Source organism: Euleptes europaea, chromosome 5, assembly GCF_029931775.1.
Source record: "Euleptes europaea isolate rEulEur1 chromosome 5, rEulEur1.hap1, whole genome shotgun sequence".
NCBI lineage: Eukaryota > Metazoa > Chordata > Lepidosauria > Squamata > Sphaerodactylidae > Euleptes > Euleptes europaea.
The window spans coordinates 34,965,076-34,981,490 of NC_079316.1; the positions used below are offsets into that span (position 1 = coordinate 34,965,076).

General features: G+C 37.6%; 1 protein-coding gene across 2 annotated transcripts in view; it reads right to left on the reverse strand.

The window, feature by feature from the left end:
* Positions 1–1,018: 1,018 nt before the first annotated feature.
* The window catches only part of RASA2 (RAS p21 protein activator 2), a 42,229-nt gene continuing 26,832 nt past the window's right edge, over positions 1,019–16,415 (reverse strand). For both annotated transcript variants that reach the window (XM_056849324.1, XM_056849325.1), the window contains exons 11-24: positions 15,947–16,095; positions 15,193–15,307; positions 14,487–14,561; positions 12,486–12,609; positions 11,443–11,549; positions 9,651–9,737; positions 9,481–9,558; positions 8,137–8,210; positions 7,287–7,393; positions 6,894–6,976; positions 6,098–6,306; positions 4,227–4,330; positions 3,482–3,671; positions 1,019–1,186 (exon numbers count right to left, since the gene is read on the reverse strand). In XM_056849324.1, the coding sequence (XP_056705302.1) occupies positions 1,156–1,186; positions 3,482–3,671; positions 4,227–4,330; positions 6,098–6,306; positions 6,894–6,976; positions 7,287–7,393; positions 8,137–8,210; positions 9,481–9,558; positions 9,651–9,737; positions 11,443–11,549; positions 12,486–12,609; positions 14,487–14,561; positions 15,193–15,307; positions 15,947–16,095 (1,533 nt within the window). In that variant the 3' untranslated portion in view covers positions 1,019–1,155. The remainder of the gene's footprint in view (positions 1,187–3,481; positions 3,672–4,226; positions 4,331–6,097; positions 6,307–6,893; positions 6,977–7,286; positions 7,394–8,136; positions 8,211–9,480; positions 9,559–9,650; positions 9,738–11,442; positions 11,550–12,485; positions 12,610–14,486; positions 14,562–15,192; positions 15,308–15,946; positions 16,096–16,415) is intronic.

Sequence of the window (16,415 nt, forward strand, 5' to 3'; positions counted from 1 at the left end):
CATAATCAATAATACTGATGAATGGAAGGGTTAGCCTTTTCTTCTCTCATGTGGTAGCTTGTTTATTACATAGACATTTTTATCAGCCTATGGCAAGACACAGATCAAGAAGGCAAGATTAAGAGTTTCTAAAGGCAAAGTTGAGTTCCAAACTTCACCTGACAAGTAAAAAACTAGATATAAAAAAGTTCACAAAAAGCATCATTTTAAGCCACAACAGCGATCATTCAACTGATCATAATATTAGATACTACAAAGTATCTAGAAATATAATCTGGGGCTAGCCAGATATCTAAAGTGCTTGGAGTGATTCTCAAAAGCAACTACTTACAATTAAACCCAACTCATGTCTAATGTTTAACACCAGTCTTTAGGGCTGTTTTTAAATTTTAAGTAGGAACATGCCATGTAGTATTTAGCAATATTTTCCCAATAGCCAAAAAACTTGTTCCTCCAGATAAGCCCTGATAGCTAAAAAAAATTCATAACTGGTTGTTTATCAAGACAAAGATGTAGACAATGATCCCATGTCACTCACCCCAACTGTAAACAAGATGCAGAGTCCCTGACTTGTCCTGTTTCAGTAATATCTCTTAAATAAAACATTGCTAAATTGTCAATGCACATTTAAAAGTATCACCATTTTCTTTTTTTAAACATAATGTCTACTACAGGTTAGCAGATTAAGATAGGACAATTTTAAAAGTGGCTGTGCGCTGAATATAGACCTTTGGCTCCTTTGTCATCTCTTGGAATTTTTGACACCAAGACCCATCTGCTGAATAGATATTGATGTTTCACAAATCAAACAGCGATGAATTTGGCAGATGGACAATCCCTTCCGCAATGGTAGTTATTTTCCTCCCTTCTAAAAAGCTTATTCCTTTAGGTGGCTCCTTTGAAGTGTAGAAAGTCCATGTTAACTTGCATCTTCTGAAACTTTGTTCTTTGAGCAATATGGAAAGTCTCTCCCAAAAACAGAGTCAGATTCCCAAGTTGGTCTTTTTCTTATTAAATATTAAATAGATTGTACACAGCTAATATGCAGCCAATATACATTCTGAAATACTCTGAAATCAGTATAAAAGCCAGGATTTTGACAAAGTGAAAATTACTCCAGTTTCTTCTGAACTCATTTGCTGCATTTGTCTTTGGTTAGGAAATTTTTCCAACAATTGGATTTTCTCTGTAAAAAACAAACACAAGTTGCACTTGACTCTTAGGCAAACAGCAGCTTAAAAATTAGAACAGATGGCCTGACTTTTCATTCACAAAATTGCTCAGTGATAGATGAACTCCCCAAACTTGAATTGTTAATTAAAAGCGTCCTCTTGGAACACACTTGAAAAAAGCTGATTTTTTAAATCAAGCCTTTTAAACTGATTCACAATGTAAATCAAGTTCTGCGCATGTGCAAAATGTGCCATTAAAGACTGCTGTTACTCTAGTCATGGGCACTAGTTGTTTGCAGCTGCGGCAGAGCCTAACAAATGCTCCCCAAGGGGCAATTATGGCTCCACAGACTGGTGGAAAGTCCAGAAAGTCCTCTTCTTGCCTGACCACACTCAGAGAAGCTTCTCAAACCAAAAGCTAATGGTTTATGCAAAGGCTTTATTTATTGTATTAGTCCCCCACCAAGCCGATATTTTATTTGACCTTTCTAATTTATGATGAAATTACATTTAAAATTAAATTAAATCAAAAAATTAAAGTTGCTCTCAAATGCCAGTCTGAAATCCCACTCTCTCATTGTAAGCTCTACAAACATGGAGCTTTATGGGAGCAGGTCATGAGCGGATAGCATTAGACATGCTCTAAGTATGTACGTAATAGAAAGCAACTTAGAATCAACCATTCCGATTGAGTAATATCATGAATGACTCCAGTAGCTGAGATGAAGCACTCACATGAACTGCCCAAGATTCAAGCAAGAATTTTTTAAATTACCTTTTATACAAAATTCACCCCACATAAAAACATTTGCCATGCCATATTAAAAAGATTATTTCAGCCCTTGCCTCTGATGTTATACATTGTTTTACACGAGGACCATTTTCATCTGGGCACGTTTTTCAAATCAATTCTTTTCCATGTCAGATTTGAGGTGACACAGTCCATGTGATGAATATTAAAGCACATGTGAACTGCCCTCAAGTTCCTTAATATGGGGAATTGATCTTCCTTTAGGTATTGCGCCTGACCCTCTTTACCCAAATAAAACTAAACAACACACATTAAGTGCAGGGCTTTACACTTCAGCACTTCATAAAAAGAGTTGTATGGAAACTCATAGGCGGAGGCATTTGGCACGATTTGGATAGAATGACCCAATGAGGTGTTGTGGTTAAACTGTCTTATCAGAACTCAGGTTCATATCTCCACTCAGCCATGGAGCTAGCTGAGTGTTCTTGGGCCAGTTGCTCACGCTCATCGTAACTCATCTCACAGGTTTGTTGTGAAGATAAGATGGAGAAGGGGGAAACCAGGCATGTTGCCTAAGCTCCTTAAGGAAGGGCAAGATAAGAAAGCAACAGACAGATAACAGGCAATACACAAAATGCCAATAGAAATGTAAACTTTTTTGAAATTTTTGAAGCCAGTTAACCACCTTTCCCTGGGAAAAATGGAAATGTTAGGGAAAACAAATACTAATCAAACTTAAAATTTATTTTACTTCTTTAACTGCATAAAATGCAAAATATACGATTTTACATGCTAATGAAGGTATACTAGTTGGCACATTTATGGAATTTAGAATTACAAATGCCTTCAATTTCTACATGCAGAATTGTGAACATAACCAATACTTGAGAGGACAAGCTGAAAGTTGATGTATCTTATACTACCTCTGCACACAAATATTAGTTTTTGCTATCTGAGAAGCAGGAAAAAATGGCAGTTGGAAAAGGAAAAACAAATTATGAATTAAACAAAAGGAAGTGCATTATAAAAACTGAAAGTTTCATACAGTCCCACCAGGACTAACAGAATAATGTGTGTTGAAGTTAAAGGACAAACGTTTCAATAGAGTATCATACACAGATGGTATATTAATTGTGGACATAACCGGTCATGTTTAAATAAACATTTTTGAAAACATGTTGCATATGCTTATAGTGAACACAAGATTATCTAATGTTGTCATATATAACAATTTTCACATACATTCTGATTTTAAAAATCCCACCTTAAAAACCATTTCGCTAACTGAAAGAGAAAATATTTCATAGAAGTTTTTTCCCCAGAGTGGTAAAGGCTTCAGAAAAAAATTCCCTCCCCAAATTTTTCTTAGGCCTTCATCTGTATCTAAGAGTGAAACATTTGGGTTTTATTCAGCCATTTCTTTTCACAAGCCACAATCATGTATGTGCAATGGCAAGAATTTTTGAGTGATCTTTTAGAATATGGTGGGTGAGGGACAGCACCAGGATATATCCTCAAGTTGTCAAGAGCTGTATTACTCCGAGGGTGAAATACTTACTCACTGCCATACTTAGCACTAGATGACCTCTTCTTCTGATATTTGTCATGATGTTCAGACAACTTATCTATTACAGATATTATTTGTTGAAGTGTCTGAAAAGTTGCTACGGAGTCCTCAATTGTGAAATTTGAATAGTCATCTGGTTCTTTCCGTGGACCCTGATAGACTGCTATGCTTCCACAAGCCTCTAAAAATAAGAAAAAACTATTAGAGAACTTTTCACTTTCATTAAACAATGCTTCTCCATTCAAAAGTGGAACTTTAACGAAACAAAATATTTTTAAAAGTAAATAAAGGAAGAAGCGTATTTACTGAGCATATTTCCCATTTACTCTGTATTTAATTCTCACAGATTTAACAATTTTCTAAATAAAATTGTACCACTACTAAGGCACCCATGGGAAATAAACCACTAACTTCTTCTGTCAGAGCAATAAGATTTAAGTATGTTCCGTTAACAAGCATGTAAAACCAGAAGAAATGTTAAATACAAGCTGTGTTCACATTTACAATCTGATTTAATGCAGCAAGTGGGATATACACCTGTGGAGTGCTTTGAGAAGCAGAGCCTAAAACAGCTGAAGGGGGGACTGTTTGGTTTTTCATGTAATATTAGAACAGAATTTTGTCCAAACTTTATTTTAGAATAAGCTGGACATAGGAAATATATCATAGGACTTATTTTTCACCAGTACTATTTTTAAGAAGCTGTTGTTGCATTAATGAATTGCTATATCAGTACCTTGCATCTTCTGCAGCTTTGGCATGTTGACAGCAAAAAGCGAGTAGATTCTCTCAGTTTCTCTGTCTCCATCAATCTCTATTTGAATATCAGCAGGTGAACCTCTACAATTAAAAGGTATAAAAGGAACAGACTATTCTGTAATGGAGTTTAAATATCTTAATACCAATGTTCAAACCAGACATTATACAGGAGACTAAAAAAATAATTTTGACAAAAGTGACAAATATACAGCATAATTATCAACTTGCTTCCAGAGGGCTGTAATACTGCTATAGAAAGTAAATGACGTTAAAGAAGTGAGGTGGGAACACCCCAAGGAACAAGTCACAATGGGTAAACGTTTTGGGGGACAAAATTACTAATGTAACACTGGCAACCCATGGAAAATTCCTGCTAACTGAAGTGGGTCATGGTTTTTGCTGATTACCACTACTACTGCAGACCAACATTCCCATGCTTATCCTGTCCCCCAGGAGCAGCATTTCAGGGGCATTTTGGGCTGTAGCAGCAGGGGAGGAAATACCCACTCCAATGATGAAAATCCTTTCCATTAGCAGATATTTTCCACAAGAGTCAAGCCTAAGACATAATATTGCAGTTGTTATCCTGCAAGTTAAAAAAGATCCAAGGCGAGAGTAGTGAAGACTGATCCATGTGTCTAGGAAGGCTGATCTCCCCACCCCCCGGAATTCTGCCAGTTCTGCTTTATTCTCTTCAATGCAAGTATCATAAAGGGAGCTACATTGCTGTCTTAAATTGGGAAAACCAAGAGAATCCATTCTTGAGAGCTAACTGAATTCCCCATCTCAGGGATGACTGGGAATTCAAACAGCACAGGGGCTCACGGGGAGCAATCAGCACTGCTTGGGTCAACTGCAGGTTCTCACCTAAGCAGTGGAAAGGGGGCTCTGACAATTAAGAGTTGTCAACCACTCACTGAACCCGTTTGTGCTCTTTGCCAAGACGTTTCTGTGTAAAACAAGACAAGATGCTTTTACTCCATACAACAGCAATGAAGTTAAGCTCAGAGCCCACTGGCACTTTGTTAAGGAAACCATCGTGGGCAGACCTTACACAATGGACTACAGATCTGCTTTCCACACTTCTTTTAATATCCTATAGCAGCTAAGCCTGATGAAGATTCCTGGTGGGCCAGTATGGTTGGTCCTAATAAAAAGAACTACATGGCTTTCATTCTGCAGAAAACATCCATTACTCCTTATTTAATTCTGGAAAATCAGGCCCACATAGAATTTTGTCATGGACAGGCTGTAGGAGGGAATAGTGTTTGTATTGCTGTAAGAATTCCATCTCTGTTTTCTGATAACTTTCTACACCCCCAAAAAAATGCAGGCTAAGAGATTTGGAGGTGTACCTTGCTATACAACAGGCTCCCTGGTTTTGGAGGTAGTTCTGAGAACTCTGGGTGATTACAGCATTCATACTGAGGTCACACTTAGAGATGCATGCCAAATGTTTGTGGCAGTTGTGATAAACAATCTATCCTTAACCAGGCCAACCCATGTTGGTGATCATATTATTGCTATAATGTTTAGTTATGAGTAGATGGAGGCTGCTCTGTGGGTGTAGACACCTAGGTTGTTTCCACTTTCACGAATATCACCATTCATAGTTGTTCTTATGGTTTGCATCTGGATCCGACAACAAGTGGGTGCTCAACACACCAGGGCACAGGGGCTAATGAAGGAGAGACGAAAGTTTTTAAACCCAGAAGCAAAACTGAGAAGTGGCCTCCAAACATACTAACATTTCCTTATTAGGTCTGGAATCACCAACTTAGACGTCACTGCAAAATAAAGTGGATCTTAAGACATGTATACATCTCTTTCTTTGAAGAAAGTACTTACGCGGTGCATGGTGTACAACCCACTGTGTTCTCTGATGTGGCCTTACAGCAAAGCCAGTTCCCATTCAAGAAAGCAGAGGGATGGTAAACACTCAGTCTCCTTTGGTTGCATCTGCTTACCCGGCAGAGAGCTTCAATCCACTCACTAGCTTCCACACAATTATTTGCTTGCACATAAAGTGTCTTCTCAACATGTATCACTTGAAACATCTGAAAAAAGCCAAGATCCTTTTTTATTAAGCTACTAGCTGAGTTTAGTTAGGAGATATCAATGCGAAGAAACAGAACAATTTTTCCTGCATAACTGTTTTATTTTACAGCTTTAGGAACTTCATTCTCTCAGTATCAAGCTGGAAGGCACCACCACACATTCCCGTTACTCTCCTCTGGTCTCACCGAACAGCTATTTGTCACACTGCCCTTTTCCTTGTCCAGAAATCTATTTCAAAATCTGGGAACAGTTAATCAGAGTGCCCAGACAGACATTCATTATCCTAATGCTTAAGAAGCTCCTTGAAGAATAATTGGAAGCAACAACAGCAGCATCTTCAACTGTGCTACACCTACCAATTAAGCACCTCTTCAAGAGAAGCTTGAAAGTAAAAAAAGGATCCCGAACTCCCAGAAACAAACCAAGACTTCAAAACATGTTTTTGTTTGCTGGGGTTAAGCTGGCTGTTAGTTTTTACAGGAGACATTTTAAGTGTTCTTCATATTTTAAAGGACTTTCCAATGTATGTGTATATATTTCATGCAATGTATGTATTTTTAGCTAGTATTTCAAAAACAGAACTTACGTTTTTTTTGTTAAAGGAGCTCTCATCAAGTTTTTCCACTGCAAGGATGTTTCTAACTGGAACGCTGTAAATTGGTTCCTTATCTGTGTAAAGAATTAAAAAATTGGTGTAAGCCAGCAAAACATCATTTCCTGTGCTAATGATCTTGCATTAGATAAATGATTAGCATAATATGCAGGACCTCTGTGAAAGACCCTGGAGAGCTGCTGTCTGTCAGGTAGACAATAATGACCTTGATATAATGTCAGACCCACTGGTCAAAGGTATTTTCATACAGAACCATACCGTAATGAACTCAGTTACCTTGAAACAGAAGAACACAGTTTGCACAAATCTAAAGAGACCATATTGTATAACTTGGAATGCTAACATCACAAAAAGCAGTATTACTACCTTGTTGCTTGTGATATGTAAGCTCTCTACTGGTAAGACAGAACCAGCGTTTCTTGAAATTTTTTTTCCCAATACGAGTTCTTCCTTGTGCTCTTTTGTACATTTCCCTGTAAAAAGAACACAAAGGAGTCACATGTGGATGCTTTCTTTTGTGTAAAAGAATTTTGAGAGTTTCCAAATATGGCTAAACACATCCAAATTAAAGGGATGCAATTTAAAGGGTGCAATTTCTATATGTATGAGAAGGAAACCTTGCCCAGGAAATTACATGGACAACATATGCAAGCATTTAAGTAGTATCTGGAATAAGGAACTGACAGATGCTGAAGGATACCTAGGAATATTAACTGAAAGTGTATATAGCCACGGATGCATGATGACATGTGAATACCAGCCATACATGAAATAGAACTATCTTCAATTAAAAGTTTAATTCATTTGAAGTATTTATATGATGATATTCTCCTAATGCAGCATTAAAAGCAGCATAGAAAATGACCAATTAAAATGAAGTTATAATAATACAGCAAGCAAGCTGTATGGCAGCAAACAGCAGCTGAATGGTCCCAGACTGTCCTAGTTAGCCTTCTGAAGTCTGGGACAGCAGGATGCAAAGCTTTCAAATCGATTTAGTTTACATGAGACACTGCTCTTTCTGGGTATAAAGGAATAGGTTTGCCCATACTGTTCCATTTCCCCGGCAGTTTTAAAAAAGGATGCATCGAAAACATTGCAACTCTGAGCAACTGTAGTCTCTTTCCATCCTTTAATCTACAGAAAGTGTGGTAGAGAATGGGCAATGACAATACAAGAAAGGTTGTCAATATACAGTGTTTCATGTTTCAGTTACCCTTCTTTTAGATGCACTGGCTGACTCATGACATTTGGCTCTTTACTCTCCGTAGATGATACTTCATCTAAAAACTGAACATGGAGAACATAAGAATGTGAGTTATTTTTCAGAATTATAAAGCATCCTTTATTAAACCCTAAAGTACGCTCTTATTCATTTATGCTTTCAAACTGTTTTCGTATTTTCCCTTGTAATTTGTAATTTTAACTATACAGAGCATTATATTTAAGACATACCTCAACAATATATTTTGTTGGAGTTAGTGGGGTTTAGTTAACAGGGTATAAACCGCCGTCATCTTGTGGGAGGAAGGGGCATCTCGGTTACATCTATTGGCTATAAATTGTTGGGTTAAAAGGTGGCAGCGGTGGCCAGAGGTGCCTTTCACCATTTGGCCCTTCCTGGATGGAAAAAGATCTTTCCACTGTGGTGCATGCCCTAGTAACATCTAGATTAGATTACTGCAATACAATCTATGTGCGGCTGCCCTTGAAGATTGTCTAGAAACTGCAGTTGGGACAGAAAGCTCTGGCCGGAGTGTTGACTGAAGTGGTTTTTAGGGATCATATCATTCCTGTCTTGTTCTCTCTTCAAGGTGCTGGTATTGACCTTTAAAGCCCTGTATGGCCTAGAATCAGCATACCTTAAAGACCACCTTCTCCCATATGAACCTACACATTCACTCTGGTCATCTTCAGAGGCCCTGCTTGGTTGCCCACACCATCTGAGGATAGATGGGAGGTGATCTGAGAAAGGGCTTTCTGGGTCATGGCACCAAAACTTTGGTACTCCTTCCCCAGGGAGATTTGTCTTTCTTCTTCCACCAGCGGCTTATGACTTCTTTTTTCATTTGGCATCCCTCCAGTAACATTTACTGGCCCTCTTCCCTGGTTCTGGTAGGGTTTGTTTTTACAGAATTATTTTATAATTTTAAATGTTTTTTTAACTGTTCAAATGTTTGTATGTTTGCTACCTTGGGGGCCCTAAATCAGGTGGAAAGGCAGCATAAAGATATTTTAAATAAATAGAAATGTATTAACTGTTGACATAAGTGCCTTGAGCCACAAAGAAAGGTGGGATATAAACACATTAATAATTAAATTTAATAAATTGTAGAAAGAATGCTAGACCTGGGCAGATGTGGATTCCAATTCTATCCTGCCATTAAACCTGCTGCGTGACATTTGAGCCACTCACTCTTTGCCTAGTCTACCTCACAGCTGTTATGAAAACCAAGTGGGTTAACCCTTACACACACTGCTCTGAGTCCCCTGGATGAAGTGCGGCATAAATAAAAGTATCCTTCAAAAAAAAAAAACTACATATGCACAGGTAAAATACCTTTTTGACAGCTTCAGTATATTCCTCGTCCTGAAACATTCTGAAAAATTCACACATAAATGTTTCCTTGAAGCTTGACTGAAGAGAGAAGATGTATATCAGTAAGTCTCAACAGTACAACACCAGAAGCAAGAGAAAAAAAAGAGGGAAAGGAATAATTATGCACTTACTAGCTTGCTTTTGGACAAACTTCCCCAGCTCCCCAGTGTTTGGATGGCTTTCGATATGAGGGTTAACGTTCTAGATGTCTGTGCATCCTGGAAGCAGCATTAGGGAAAGCCGTAAGTTAAATGGATAGTTTACAGTAGATAGTAAAGTTCAACTATACTGAAGAATGCGGCCAACAAATATACTTTAACTGACATCATACTGTTACAATGAAAGTAGTATCTGCCAAGCACATAGTCTACATGCCAGTAGGATACACATGGAGCTCTCACATAAAGCCTCACTGAGATGAACATAGCAGTGGTTTGTAGACTGCATCCAAAATTGCCTCAAAAATATATATAATGCAAGACAAATTCATACATTTATATTTGCTAAATCCCTTTCTACAAAAAAAAAAGTAAACTAACTGCACAAAACAATAAGCTTTTTAAAGACAGCTCAAAGTCTTATATGTGATCAAGGCATTAACAGTATGTGCTGGTTTAATGGCATCCAGAGCTAGTATTTGACATTTAAAAGTTTAATCTGAGTAATCAAGTTTATTATGCTTTAATGTAACATTTAAAGAACACATTAGATTTTTCTTATACTGCATACACAATTCCAAGTATTCATTACAGAACATACTATATTTCATTATTTTTCTTAACATGCCATTATGAATTTATGTCATATCAATGGAATGAATATTAAATACAGCTTCTAATGCAGCAATTGATACTACACACTTAAAATTACCGTCTCTTCAAACTAATTAGCTAACTAGAGTTACCAAGTGTCTTGCTAACAAAGGACAGAAACCTAAGCAGAGGCATGAGGGCCAAGAGTGAGCAGAGACAGTGGTGCAATAGGTGAAAATGAGTCAATAGGCACAGGCATATGTGTGTTGAGCTGAGAGCATTGAAAGTACACTGCTCCAAGATTCTAGAGCTACACACTAAACAAAGGAGCAGTTGGTACTATTCAATGTCATTTAATTTAAGGACAGTCATTGCTATATTGAGTATATAACAATTTGTCCAAATGTAATATCTTGGGCCCCAAAACTTTTAAATTCTGCTACGAAACATTCTTCATAGCTATGCTGCAGGAATTGTGATGACCAAAGAAATTCGCACCAAGAGTTCAACAACTATTACCCCCCTCCTTAAAAAAAAGGATTTTGGAACATTTTCCCTTTAGGGATTATTAGTGCAGCCTTCTTGTTCTAGCCTTGACCATTTTTATAATGCATTTACACTGGAATATGTAATTAAATTTTGGTGAGAATAGTCCATAATGGAAAAAAAAGATCCTGATCCTGAAAGGCTACTTCATGTATTATGCACCTGCGTGCAGGAAAAGTCATAACATATGCAGACTTTCACAACTATAATTTTCTATATAGTTCTTAGCAAGGCTATCAGACAAAATCAATTGTCAAAAATAAAAGCCACACAGCTTCTTATACTCTCCTTCAGCCTAAGCTCAGCTTTCCCCTTTAAGATTTGCTGTCAATATTTTTCTTTTAAAATAAATGGAAAATGCTTACAAATAATTGTGTTAAAATGATCACTGTCATCTGTCAACTTGATATTTTCAGCTAAACAGGATGCCACCTAGTGGCAAGTGCTTTCAAACATGAAGATGGCACAGTGCAATGTTGATATAGTTATCTGGAGTTAACTTAGTAAATCTTGGCGGCCTGCAAGCAATTAGTCTTTCCCCTTCATCTTACAATGATAAATTAACTCCCATGTTAATCTTCCTAAACTACCTACAAAGGTTCAACAGAACGTCATCAAAACTTACTGGATGGTGAGGTCGTAAATGGAAAGTATGAGGCGATACTACAGCTACAGCAAAGAAACGAAGAAACACAAAGCTGCTCACTGCAGAATACTGTACATGAGGGTCATCTGCAGAGAAAAACCATGAAATGTAAAATGTACTACAACTTAGTACGAAATGAAGACAGTGAAAGCCATAGCAGGACATCGGACTGGATCCAAAGCTTGTTCTCCACTGGTGGAATAGCATTCCACGGATTTTTTGCCAGTTCTCATTCATACTCCAGATGGTGCCCAGAACTTTTCTGGGAGATTCCCCTGTCTCTTGGGGAGCAGCATTCTAGAGGGTGTAGTGGGCTGTAGCCAGAGGGAAGAGGCAGGAAAACTGTGTTCTGCAAGCAGAACTCAGTTTGCGATATAGCTTGGATCCAACTCAATGTCAATAGGCAAGAATTAGCAATTAGCATGAAATGACAATATGGTTATGATGGAAGATGTGCCATGTGTCAGCCATTATTTTTCAAGAAATACATTGTTCTAGTGGCTTTCAAAGCAGAGGTATTTGCTTTCATCTATAAAAAGGGCAATCCCGTTTGGTGATTTAATACAGTATATGCAGAAGCATTGCTTTACTTTTTCTATAGACAAAACTACTTGTTATTCACAGCTGCAAGTCACAAATGTCAATAAATGATCAGTTATATAGCAGCAGTTCAAAATATTACTCACTACAATATCTTAAAGCACCATCTATTTTTCTGTAGTCCTTCTCTTGTGCATCGTTCTTTTCGAGTCTGCCCTTTTGCATATAGGTGCTTCAATTCAGTAAGGATGCAGATTCTACTATACCCAAGACTACTGAATGATAAAACACATGTGTGGTTTGTGTATAGTCTAAGTAAGGCTAGCAGTGTTTACTGTGCATAGTAACTCCAAGAGAGTTGCAAAATACAAGCTAATTTTTCAGCCATTCCCGGACTCAATTCAATGGTAACATTTCCATGGACTTCAAGAGACTTTAATAAGTCTTATGTCAGTTCTAAACAAAAAAAAATGCACACTTACTGGGGAATCTTTCAGCAGCCAGACTTCTCAGAGAGCAGAATACGTCACACATTAATGTAGGGCAACTTATACTTGACTGTACAATTGTACCGAATACTTTGTCGACATAGTTGCGTAGGTTTTCCTGCAAAAACAATTTCAGAAAGCCATGACCACAGAAAACCTATGAGTTTTACCACATAAAGTAGTATGGATTGTATTCTATTTCCATCAATAACTTTCACTTGGGTTTGGATCCAGACTGAATTTTCAGTTGGCAGAATGGACCTTCCCTGCCTCCCCCTTCCCACTGCAGCACACTAATCACCATGAAATGCTGCTCCTGGGGGACAGGGAACCCTGAGCAATGACATGAAGGGGGTCTGCAGTAGAAAGGGGGAAATCAGTAGAAATAGCCACCTTAGTCTGGATCCAACCCATGGTCCCCTTCTCCAATAAAGACCTGTGAAAAAACTGACAAAGTAAATCAGGCACCCATTTATAGAAAGAGAGCCCTAAAGGACTTTAAAAATGAACAGAAACTATCAGGCATAGACATATATACAAAGATTTGTCCACTCTAGAGTGCTATACCAGCTGCAGTATTCCCTAAGCACCATGATTTGGCGACAATTATCCATGCAATTATCATATTCAGATTACTGCAATTGGCTCTACATGGAGCTGCTCTTGAAAGCAGGTTGAAAGCTCCAATTAGTACAAAATGTGGCAGTCAGATTATCTGGACCTCATTAAAGAAACTACTTTTGCCAATATTGAAGGAATCTCATTGGCTACCTATTTACTTCTAGGCACAATTCAAGATGCTTATTATTGACTTTAAGCCCCTAACTCAGTGGTGTCACATATAAGGCCCGGGGGCTGGATTCAGCCCCTTGAGAGCTCTTATCTGGCCCATAAGCCAGCTGAGGCAGCCACCCATTCCAAACCAGATGGTGAGCCTGCTGCAGTCTTGCCTCCAAGGAAGCCACCACCACCCCTGCTCCTGAAGTGTCAATTATCAAAGACTGTTAAATAAAAGAAAATACTGTAAGAGTGTTATTGTTTTAAGCATGTTTGTAAGTTAAGTAAAAAATAATATCATGAATTGGCTTTGCCTGTGTCGGCCCAACCAAATGACATTTATGTCATATCCAGCCCTCATAACGAATGAGTTCTACACCCCTGCCCTAACTGGTCTGGGACCAAGATCTCCTTCTACAAGATCTTCTGAACAGGATCTTCCTTCTGTGTGCCCATGCCTTTTCAAGAAAAGTGTTTGCCCACTAGTGAGAGGGCTTTTCCTTTGGCACTGCCCCATTTCTGGAACCACTCCCTCTGTAGACTCTCCTGGAAACTAGCACAGATAGTCTTAGTTGCCAGGCCAAAATGGTATATCTTGGCCAGGCCTTTAATTGCTTTTTTAAAGTGGTTCATCTGTTTGTGGAGCCAACTAGATGGCATCCCTGAATTTTAATTTCGATCTTAACTGGGTTAGAAGCTAATATTTTATTGTTGATTCTTGCATATTAAATTACCATTTAGCAAAACTTTATGAGATGGAGACTATTTGTCAATGTTTTCCACTTACAGTGCAGTTAGAGTATATTAACTTGCCAGGGAAGACCAAATACATCAATAATGACAGATACTACACATCCATAGTACTTTTAGGGTACAATGAGGTATATAATTTATCTCTTTGAGCTCATTAGTATCCCCACTTTATCAAAGAAGAAGTAAGACTGAGTAGTAGCAACTTGTAAGGCCACTTAATGGATTGCTTGCTGCTGGGATTTGACCATAAATGTATAAGGTTTATCTACCATTCCATCCTAGTTCTGTTATTAATGCAGAGTTCTACACAATGAAGTTAAAACAGAACATATTGGTAGACAGAAAGCAATGCAGCAAGGGGAAGAAAAGTTTCTTAGTAATCTTATTTGTTACCAACAGCAACCATTATAATTTCCAAGTAAGCCATTGATTCCAGCTTCTAAGTATAAACAAAAAATCTGTTACCTTGTGAATTTCAGCAGAATCAGCTTCTTTCAATTTCAGGGGATCGATTTCACAAGGCTTAGAATTCTCACATATCTGAAACAAAAATACAGTTTTGCTTGGTTATGACAGTCGAATTATCCAAACCCCTTCTCTCTTATTGGGCTGGAGATGAGAAGAAAAACAATCCCCAACCAATGACAACTGTGCCAAGACCTTTTGGTGAGGCAGGCTACAGGCATTTGCCCCAATATTTTCATGGACTCTGCCAAGTAAATTTTTCATGACCCACACAGTAATCCCCTTTATGTATAACAGAAACCCCAGATTTTCTGTGTTATGATAATCAGACACTTTCTCCAATATATGAAGCAGCCTTTAGACACAAAAATGCATGGCTCTTGTCACTGCCTGACAAATAAGAAATAACCTTGTACTGAATAGCTGAGCAAGACAGCTGAAAGTATAGTGTTTATAAAGGTCCTCAAACTGCTGTTGAGAATTCATCCCTTCAAACTGATTTTGTTAGTAGGGAAAGCGTAGTAAGGACAGCATAGAGACGGGAGAAAACTATGCTCTCAACAGAAGCTGTAAGAGTATACAGGAAGGAGAAAGCAGCTGTGATGGAAAAGGTGATATATATATATATATACACACACACACACACTTGAGATTTTTCCAGCATACTCAATAAACCACCAAGCATTTCAAGCATAATATTCCATACCTCATCTAGGACTGATTTTAAGGTAACCTTCAGGTAGTGCTTTCCCACTATTTTCATCATCTCATCCAGGCATCGAGTAACTAAGGAATTTCCTCTGAAGATTGTATTTGCTTCCCTTTAATACAAATTGAAGAAATGCTCAGGACAGAAGAAGTTTTAAAATCATAAAATGAGAATTTCTGCTGAGAAGTTTCTAGAAACTTTTATACAGTATTAGAAATATTTTTAAATTAATGTTTAATATTGCAAAGCTATATTCAGACAGTGTCAAATGACCACCTAGCTATCTAGCTTCAAGTTATCCCTATGTTGAACTATATGCAAAAAGCCGTCCTGTGCAACATCTACACAACTGACTATAATCAATAGGAAAAGCAGATCTATTCACTATTAAAGCAAGTTTTAAAAAACAATTCCTACAATAGCTCCCATTCTCTTGAGCTGTGCAATCAACCTCCAGCAAGTCATTTTAAAAAATGAATTACAATTTTTTAAAAAGACATAAATTTCCTTATACATAGATACTTAAAATATCAGATCAAAGTGAAGATGACAAACAATGCTGGATCAAGAAAAATTACCTATAGTTATGGGGAAAACAAACATACTTGTTAATCTACTGCCAAAGACTTACAACTCCTATTGGCAAAATTTCATAGAAAAGATTGTATGACAAGTTTCATGCAGATTTGTACACACTGCAGAATCAAATATTGAGAGGAGTTGAGGCAAGAGAAAAAAATCAAACACTTACTGGGTATCCTTCAGTTCTAATTCTGCAACTGCGGTGATAAACTGTACTAGTTTATGATGATGAAGCAACAATCGTACAAGAGGTATAATGGTATCATATTTATCACGACATACTTCAGCCAAAATGTAAGCAGTAGAAGCAGATATTGGCTACAAAAATGGGAAAAGAATTACAAATATCTGAGAACAGTAATAAGCAGTAAGAATTTCAATCAATCTTAAAATACAGAAATTCAATTTTGTAAGTTGGCACTGAAGTTACTTCTACAGAACACTCTTGAAATTGAATCTAGGACATTTGCCATGCATTAGCAACTACCCCAAAGTCCTTCCAAAGTCACAAAATACATTTACGTTCTAGATCTGCCTGATGTCAGAATAAGAAGTCTGGCTTACCCTTTTGTTCAGCTGAAAGAAGAACTAGTAGAAAGTTTCTGTCACTAAGAAAAAAAATCTAGGCAAAACCCAAT